This window comes from Priapulus caudatus, unplaced genomic scaffold, assembly GCF_000485595.1.
Source record: "Priapulus caudatus unplaced genomic scaffold, Priapulus_caudatus-5.0.1 Scaffold13, whole genome shotgun sequence".
NCBI lineage: Eukaryota > Metazoa > Priapulida > Priapulimorpha > Priapulimorphida > Priapulidae > Priapulus > Priapulus caudatus.
The window spans coordinates 1330349-1340348 of NW_014577074.1; the positions used below are offsets into that span (position 1 = coordinate 1330349).

At 52.7% G+C, this 10000-nt stretch overlaps 1 protein-coding gene across 1 annotated transcript in view; it reads left to right on the forward strand.

The window, feature by feature from the left end:
• LOC106808745 (RNA-binding protein Nova-1-like) overlaps window positions 1–7679 on the forward strand; it is a 60774-nt gene extending 53095 nt beyond the window's left edge. The window contains exon 5 of the mRNA XM_014811591.1: window positions 5711–7679. Within this exon, the coding sequence (XP_014667077.1) occupies window positions 5711–6772 (1062 nt within the window). The 3' untranslated portion in view covers window positions 6773–7679. The remainder of the gene's footprint in view (window positions 1–5710) is intronic.
• The last annotated feature ends 2321 nt before the right edge of the window (window positions 7680–10000 follow it).

Below are 10000 nucleotides of genomic sequence, written 5' to 3' on the forward strand. Positions count from 1 at the left end.
ACGTGACCAGAGAAGACATGACAAGTGGTGAATAATTTTCCTCAGCAAAATGTTAAAGCAAACGTTCCTTATTTATTCTCCCCAAAAAAATGAATATATGCAGAATTGATCGCGCAGGGGGGCCGAGTGTCACCCCGGCGCATAGCGCAACAAGAAACATGAAGCAGCAAAAAGACTAAAAAAATCTCCGAGCGTCTGCGGCGTGATATAACACACGACCTACACCTTCGCGTATCAACGCCATACCCATAATAACAGAAACAACTGAGATGCGAGCTCCACTTCAATTGTTTTTTGGTCCGCCACATACTTTCTATAAGATATATATTATTCGTACAGGATATTACGCAAAACTTATGACCCGTGTCACGGGGCGCTCGTTTTGGAGAACAGTGGATAAACTATCACCGGCTGAAGCTTGAATGATATAGTCAATTACACAAAAACGCCAGAATGGGGTTTCATGGGACTCGGGTTGACGTTTTTTTACGGGAGTTGGGCTCTCAGTCATTTCTGCAGCAACGTCCATAAATATAATCAATAGCTATAAATACTAGAGTGTACAACGGGAAACGGGAAAATAGTGCTATTCACGCAATATTATTCTACTTTGTGTGCGGTTCTAGACTGAGTCTCATATCTTGGCCTAGGAGTACCGTAGAGACAAGCGGTGGTCTTATTTTTGAGAGCAAAGAATGCAATCCCATAAAATTATTCTAGCTCGCAGGCCAAAGTAGAATAATACTTGCCGTGAATCGCACTATTTTCCCGTTGTTACATGCACTCTGGGTATTTATTAGCTTCTGATGTATATGTAGGCACACACATACACTTTAGTTAAATATGAGAATGAGTGAAAAGGGTTAGGGTGCAAAAGTTCGCATGGTGTAAGACATTATAATGATTACCATGACGACAAGAATCCTCTGGTGAGAATTTACAGGAGGTGAAGAGGAAAATTCACGTGAACAAAAATATCAAAGTATAATCTGGATCACAGTAAAACACCAATGCTTTAAAATGTCAGGTACTAAGAACCACCTTAGTAATCACATACGCTACATGCTACAGATATGCTATCAACTCGAAAGACTCTTGAATAAACTCACGGAAATTACTATCTACCACATACTGCCTAGCCGAGCTTCTATGTGGGCCACAAGAAGTCTGCTTGTCCACTCCAGGAACCTGCCGTGTGCCGTGGACAGTCCAAGATGAATCCGCACGTCCATGCTAACTTTCCACACCGATATTTTCCGAAATTATAGATGCACACTTTTTTCTCTCGTATAAACCTAAAAGCACTATGGACGAAATTTCGCCCCTTGCATTGCCTACCCGGACGGGCGGTCACGGACAACAATAGTAACGCGAAAACACTTCTCATATTATTACAAGTCATATACAATGACAAAGTCATCTGTCGTCGTACGTGTATACATATGTGTGTGTGTGCGTGTATACGTATGTGCGTGTGTGTCGTGGCGCGCGCGTCACGTGTGTATTTGTGTGTATTGGTGTGTGTGTGCGCGTGTATACGTGTGTATGTTTTGTGTATTGGTGGGTGTGTGTGTGTGTTTTGTGTATATATTGATGTGCTTATACGTGCGCGTAGTGCACTGTTCACGGGTCTTGCACCCGAGACCGCGCGTCTCGTGGCCTGTTACAGGTGGCGGCGTCGCTAGCGGCTGCTCGTCCCATGCTGTTCTGCCGCATGCGCTGCTCTCCTCTGCGTGATCTTCTGCTGCATCAGATACTGCGCCATCTGTATCTGCGTCGCCGTGCCGACGAATCGACACGAGCCGGTTGTGCGTGCCCGGCGCGAAGATGCCTTCTTGCTGATCTGTATGCTTGGCGCCGCTGTAGTTCTGGATATACTGGACTCTCGATCCAGCGTGTGCGGCCGCCGGCCCGGACTCCGGATCGCGCCGACGATGTTGTCGTTGATCTCCACCTCGACCTTCAGACGGGTCCTTCTCGCGGACTCTTGCTCGCCGCCGCCGCCGCTGGACACGCCGTTGAACGACGTCGGGCTGCCCATCATGTTGGAAGCCGAGCGACTGGCTCTTGTAGTCGTGCCGAACGACGCCGCCGCGTCGCTGATTCGGCATCCGTACTGCCCTCACCGGCCGCGCCGCGACCCGGGCTCAAGGGGGCGTGCTGCTCCGACTGGCCCGTATCCTTTTCCGGCCGCCGCCGCCGCCGCCGCCGCGACCGAACGAGGTGCTCACGCAGGGAGTTGGCGTTGTATTGCCGAAGAGGTTCGCGTTGCTGAGGGAGGCGAGGAGGTGGAGTGGCGCACCGGCGGCGGCGCGAGCGCCTGCAGGCCGTTGAGGGCTGATCCGCGAGCAGGCCGTAGTTGGCGAGCGTGTTTCATCGCGACCGTGATCTCGGCCGTCGCCTGCTCCGTGAAGCGCTGCCGCGCAGCGTCGCCTGATCTTGCCCTCGAACATCTGCCGTTGCCTGCCTCCGCGCCGCTGCCGCGGCTGCTCCGGCCTCCGAGCGCGCGACGCCGGGCCGGGAGGCTCGGCCGCCTCCGCCGCGATGCCGGCGCCCCCCCGTTCATGCTGGCTCGTCATCACTCATTTGCCGCTCCGCCTCCGCCGCCGCAAGGCCTCCGCCAGCATGTTGGCCACTGTCGTCTGCCCGGCTGGCCTGCTGGATCGCGTACGGCGAGCCCGTCGGGTTGGACGTCTGGCGAAGGGGCCGGAGAAGTCGGCGTACGTGACGTTGGACAGCTCGCCTGCGGGATCGGTCGCGCGATACTTACCGACGATAATCGTGCAACAGCGAAGCGACGACAAAACATTTACTCGCACAGCGCGCAGTACGATCGATCGCCGCGTCAGGGACAGGAACGAACTCTACTGTGGCTACGGGAGATGAATCACAGATGGCCATGGACGGGAACTTACTGTCGCTTACTGGGGATCTGACTCACAGAGGCAGGGAGGGGACTTACTGTCGGCTAGGAAGATGAATCCCAGAGGCATGGAGCGGGGACTTACTTGTCGGCCTACGGAGATGACTCACAGAGGCAGCCGGAGGGGACTTACTGTCACCTACGGGAGATGACTCATAGAGAGGCAGGACGGGGACTGTACCTCTCGGCTACGCGGAGATGAACTCATAGAGCAGGACGGGGGACTTACTGTCGGTACTCGGGAGATGACTCATAGAGGCAGGCGCGGGGACTTCACCTTGGATACGGGAGATGACTCATAGAGGCAGGGACGGGGACTTTACTCTCGGCTACGGGAGATGACTCACAGAGGCAGGCGCGGGGACTTTACTGTTCGGCTTACGGGAGATTGATCACAGAGGCGGGACGGGAATTTATTGTCGGCTACGGGAGATGACTCACAGAGGCAGGTGACGGGGACTTACTGTCGTCTTACGGGAGATGACTCTACGCAGAGGCAGGACGGGTGATTAAAACTGCGTCTTACGGAGATGACTCATAGAGGCATGAACGGGCGACTTACGTGTGCGCTACGGGAGATACTCACAGAGGCGAGGGACGCGGACTTACTGTCGGGCTACGGGAGATGACTCACATCAGAGGCAGGGACGGCGGACTATACTGTTCGCTACGAAGAGATGACCATTGAGAGGCATGGAACGAGGACTTACTGTCGGCCTACGGGAGATGAACTCACAGATGCATGGAGCCGGGACTTACTGTCGGCTACGGGAGATGATCACAGAGGCATGTGACGGAGACTTTACTGTCGGCTTCGGGAGATGGACTCACAGAGGCAGGGACGGGCGACTTTATTGTCGGCTACGGCGGAGAGTGACTGCACAGAGGCAGGGACGGACTTACTGTCAGGCCTCGGGAAGATGAATCACAGATGTTGAGGGACGGTGGACTTAAATGTGGCTACGTGAGCATGACTCACAGGCAGCGGACGTGGACTTTATGTAGGCTACGAGAGATGATCACAGAGGCATGGATCGGAACTTACTTGTAGGCTCGGGAGATGACTCACATGAGAGGGACGGCGGATTGTACTGTCGGCTACGAGCAGTAGATGACTCATAGAGGCAGCGGACGGGGACTTAATGTCGGCTACGGGAGATGACTCACAAGAGCAGGGACGGGGACTGTCTACTGTCGGCTACTGGGAGGATGACTCAATAGGGCAGGGACGGGGACTTCGTCGCGCTTACGAGAGATGACTCACAGAAGGCATGGGACGGGGAACTTAATGTCGGCTACCCGAGAGATGCTCATCAGAGGCATGGACGGGGACTTATGTGGTAGCTGAGAGATGGACTCATAGAGGCAGGGACGGGGACTTACTGTCGGCTACGAGAGCATACTCAACAGAGGCATGGACGGCGGACTTAATGTCGGCTACGAGAGAGACTCACAGAGCGAATGACGGGGACTTATTCGGCTACGAGAGATGAACTGCATAGAGGCAGGGACGCGGGTTACCATAGTGCGGCTTTAAGTGACTCGTTAACGGTGGTTACGTGTAATCGAAACTTAGATAGGTGCCTATATAGTCCATAGGTGGCTATATTTTAAGTCATATAAATACTCAACTAATTAAATTTTAGTTTATTATTATGACGAACGTGTTGGTTTTGCTTTACAATCACAAGCCATATCTCAATTTCGTTGAAGTATATCGGTGTTTTTTTCCTTGAGGGATGGCGTTAAGAAATGGTGACGAGGATGGACCCCATACCGCTTTAACATCCATCTTCCAAAAGATGAGAATGAAATTGTCAGCACATCGATGGATGAAGAATGGTGAAAGGTTAGTCTTCGTAGAGATGATCTCGCATCTATGATTTACCCAACAGTTATTCGTTAGCAATGATGGCGTATACACACGTAGACACACATTCATTTAATCTCTATTTTTGGCGCTTCTATACTCTCTTTCCAAGTTGTTCTACATTGCATGTTCCCGCGTGTGGGTAGACATGCCACATGATAGTCGGATAACAAAGTTTCGATATATATGGCTGTCTAGATTGCTGAATACACCCACTAAACAGAAGTGGTGAGCATCGGTTTAACCAACGCATTCTTCCACGGTTTGGTGCTGACGGTGTATGTATTTGAAGCGTGGTTGAATGAATAACTCATGTGTGAATGGCGTGTGCATGGCTTGTGAGGTGATTTATGAGGCCCCATCATTAGACGCACTTACACGCATGATACGAAAACGTCGTTTCAAGTGTCGGATTCTGAATGTGTGCGTTGTAACGTCACTAGGTTTATTCAAACCCGTAATTTATTATCGGTCATAGCGTATGTTCTAGTTCAAATTTCTCTCTATGTTTTAGCGCATGAGTCGTGGTTTGGTGTAGTGCAGGAAGGAAGATTGTTAGTAAACTAAGGAGGCAAAAGCTGATCCGCAAAAATTCAAAGATACTAGGGGAATAGAGCAGGAGAGGGTGGAGACGGAGGGAGAGAGAACTAGAAAGGAGAGAAGGGTTGAAGAGAATAAGTAGGTCGAGAAAAACAGGAACGAAGAGATGCCTCTGTGATTCATCTTCCGTAGCCGACAGTAAGTCCCCCTCCCTGCCTCTGTGAGTCATCTCCCGTAGCCGACAGTAAGTTCCCGTCCATGCCTCTGTGATTCATCTCCCGTAGCCGACAGTAAGTTCCTGTTCCTGTCCCTGACGCGGCGATCGATCGTACTGCGCGCGTGCGAGTAATAGTTTGTCGTCGGCTTCGTCGTTGCAGATGATCGTCGGTAAGATCGCCGACGATCCGCAGAGCGGCAGCTGTCCCAACGTCACGTACGCCGACTTCTCCGGCCCCGTCGCCAACGTCAACCCGACGGGCTCGCCGTACGCGATCCAGCAGGCCGGCGGGCAGACGCATTCCAACATGCTGGGCGGAGGCGGCGGCGGCGGCGGAGGCGGAGGCGGCAATGGTGTGAGTGCGAGCAGCATGAACGGGGGCGCCGGCATCGGCGGCACGCTGGCGAGCCTCGCGGCGGCGTCGGCCGCGCTCGGAGGCGGAGGCGGCGGCGGCGGCGGCGGAGGAGGCAACCAGATGTTCGAGCAGATCCAGGCGACGCTGCGCGGCAGCGGCTTCACGGAGCAGGCGACGGCCGAGATCACGGTCGCGATGAACACGCTCGCCAACTACGGCCTGCTCGCGATCGGCCTCAACGGCCTGCAGGCGCTCGCGGCCGCCGGTGGCGCCACCTCCACCTCCTCCGCCTCCCTCAGCAACGCGAACCTCTTCGGCAATAACAACGCCAACTCCCTGCTGAGCACCTCGTTCGGCGGCGGCGGCGGCGGCGGCGGCGGAAACGGATACGGGCCCGTCGGCAGCAGCAGCGCCCCCTTGAGCCCGGGTCGCGGCGGCGGCGGTGAGGCGTACGGATGCCGAATCAGCGACGCGGCGGCGTCGTTCGGCGACTACAAGAGCCAGTCGCTCGGCTCCAACATGATGGGCAGCCCGACGTCGTTCAACGGCGTGTCCAGCGGCGGCGGCGGCGGGAGCAAGAGTCCCGAGAAGGACCCGTCGAAGGTCGAGGTGGAGATCAACGACAACATCGTCGGCGCGATCCTGGGACCGGGCGGCCGCACGCTGATCGAGATCCAGAACTACAGCGGCGCCAACATACAGATCAGCAAGAAGGGCATCTTCGCGCCGGGCACGCACAACCGGCTCGTGTCGATCGTCGGCACGGCGACGCAGATACAGATGGCGCAGTATCTGATGCAGCAGAAGATCACGCAGGAGGAGAGCAAGCGCATGCGACAGAACAGCATGGGGACGAGCAGCCGCTAGGCGACGCCACCTGTACAGGCACGAGACGCGCGGTCTGGGTGCAGACCCGTGAACAGTGCACACGCGCACGTATACACATCAATATATACACAAACACACACACACACACACCAATACACACAAACATACACACGTATACACGCGCACACACACACCAATACACACAAATACACACGCGCGCGCACACACACACGCACATACGTATACACGCACACACACACATATGTATACACGTACGACGACAGATGACTTTGTCATTGTATATGACTTGTAATAATATGAGAATGTTTTCGTTACTATTGTTGTCCGTGACCGCCGTCCGGGTAGCAATGGCAAGGGGGCGAATTTCGTCCATAGTGCTTTTAGGTTTATACGAGAGAAAAAAGTTGCTGCATCTATAATTTCGGAAAAATATCGGTGTGGAAAGTTAGCATGGGACGTGCGGATTCAATCTTGGACTGTCCCACGGCACACGGCAGGTTCCTGGAGTGGACAAGCAGACTTCTTGTGGCCCACATAGGAAGCTCGGCTAGGCAGTATGTGGTAGATAGTAATTTCCGTTGAGTTTTATTCAAGAGTCTTTCGAGTTGATAGCATATCTGTAGCATGTAGCGTAGTGATTACTAGGGTGTTATTAGTACCTGACATTTTAAAGCATTGGTGTTTTACTGTGATCCAGATTATACTTTGATATTTTTGTTCACGTGAATTTTCCTCTTCCTCCTGTAAATTCTCACCAGAGGATCTTGTCGTCATGGTAATCATTATCATGCTTACACTCATGCGAACTTGTGCACCCTAACCCTTTTCACTCATTCTCATATTTAACTAAAGTGTATGTGTGTGCCTACATTATATCAAGAGCTAATAAATACCCAGAGTGCATGTACAACGGGAAAATAGTGCGATTTCACGGCAATATTATTCTACTTTGCCTGCGAGTCTAGAATAATTTTATGGGATTGCATTCTTTGCTCTCTAAAATAAGACCAACCGCTTGTCTCTACGGTACTCCTAGGCCAAGATATTGGAACTCAGTCTAGAACCGCACACAAAGTAGAATAATATTGGCGTGAAATAGCACTATTTTCCCGTTTTCCCGTTGTACACTCTAGGTATTTATTAGCTATTGATTATATTTATGGACGTTGCTGCAGAAATGACTGAGAGCCCAACTCCGTAAAAAACTGTCAACCCAGTCCCCCATGAAAACCCCATTCTGGCGTTTTCTGTGTAATTGACTATCATTTCAGCTTCAGCCGGTGATAGTTTATCCACTGTTCTCCAAACGAGCGCCCCGTGACACGGGTCATAAGTTTTGCGTAATATCCTGTACGAATATATATATATGCTCTATAGAAAGTATGTGGCGGACCAAAAACAATTGAAGTGGAGCTCGCATCTCAGTTGTTTCTGTTATTATGGTTGGCGTTGATACGCGAAGGTGTAGTCGTGGTGTTTATACACGCCGCAGACGCTCGGAGATTTTTTAGTTCTTTTTGCTGCTTCATGTTTTCTGTTGGCGCTATGCCGCCGGTGTGACATCGGCCCCCCTGCGCGATCATTCTGTCATATATCATTTTTTTGGGGAGAATAAATAAGGAACGGTTGCTTTTAGCATTTTGCTGAGAAAATTATTCACCACTTGTCATGTCTTCTCTGTCACGTTTGCTCACTCGCTCATTTCGCTCATAGGGGGAGTCGGTGTGGAGAGGGCTGGGGTGGGGGTTGTTGGTGGTCGTGGTCGTGGTAGGGAGGGGGGGGGTGCTGGTGTTTGCACAACGTTGCGAATGGTGTCGCAAGCGACGACTAATGGCTCGTTGCTGCTAGCGTCAGCGTCGCAACGGCCGGCGCGGCGGCAGGATGTAATGAGATTCGGAGTGCGGCTCACTGCATCCTGGCGGTCATGGTAGCATGGCTAGTCGGAGTCAGCTATTGCGTAATTAGGTATCGGGGGAAGCAGATCATTTTCATGTACATGCATTTACACTACAGGCAAACAAGCGCGTTATCTCGCTCCCCCTTCGCTGTCTCTGTCTCTGTCTCTCTCTCTCTCTCTCTCTCTCTCTCTCTCTCTCTCTCTCTCTCTCTCTCTCTCGGGCGCGCGCTCTCTCTCACTCTCTCGGGCGCGCGCTCTCTCTCGCTCTCTCTCTCTCTGTCTCTCTGTCTCTGTCTCTGTCTCTTGTTCTCTCTCTCTCTTCCCCCTCTCTCTACCTCTCTTTTTCACTCCCTCCACCTTCTCTCTCACACTCCTCTCTCTCTCTCTCTCTCTCTCTCTCTCTCTCTCTCTCTCTAACGTGCCGACTTCCATATGAATCGTTTGTGAATTCTGTCTCCCCTTAATTTGCAAAGTGCTTTCGTTAGATGTTGGCTATCATTCCATCTAGTTACCCTAATAGGTGTAGTTACGCGCATCATAATATCTGCTGCTGCTGCTGCTGCTGCTGCTGCTGCTGCTGCTGCTGCTGCTGTTGCTACTTCCGAGGCGTCTGTCGAACTACGTGACGTCAGCGTGCGGCCACGTGATCGACGCGCACACTAATTAGTCTGAAGGCGTTGTTTGAACGCGGCCGAATATATTACAGACAGGCAGGCAGGCAGTCGAGAGTCATGGTAGCTGGCCATGCACTCATGATCATCATCTACATCATCGATCGTAGCGCAACGTCTTCCGAATCTACAATCCTTTCATCCGCGAATAGCACACACGACCTCTCTCTCTCTCTCTCTCTCTCTCTCTCTCTCCATCCTTCTCTCTCTTCTCTCTCTCTTTCTTTCTCCTTCTCTCTCTTTCTCTCTCTCTCCTCTCCTCTCCTCTCTCTACTTCGTCCTTCCTCTCTCTCTCTCTCTCTTTTCTTCTCCTCTCCCTCTCTCCTCTCCCTCGCCCGTGCGCTCTCCTCTTCCTGTCTCTTCTCTCCTCTCTCTCTCCTCTCTCTCTCTCTCATCTTCTCTCTCTCTCGCTGTCTTCTCTCTCTCTCCGTCTCTTCTCGGTCCCAATGCAATTGTTCCCGTTGTGCTTTGGTCGTGTGCTGCGGCTCCGTAGGTCTGTCGCCAGGGAGGCCGACGGCACGTGCGCGCCGCAGTTGGCGGCACCTCGTAGATGCCACGTTTGTACAGCAGCGGTGGCCTGAATCAGGGGCTAACGTCTCCGAAGTAGGGGGGGGGGGCAAGGTCCCCGACGAGAAAAGTCCCCGCGGCGTGTGTGGGTCTAGGATCTCCGGCGGTGTG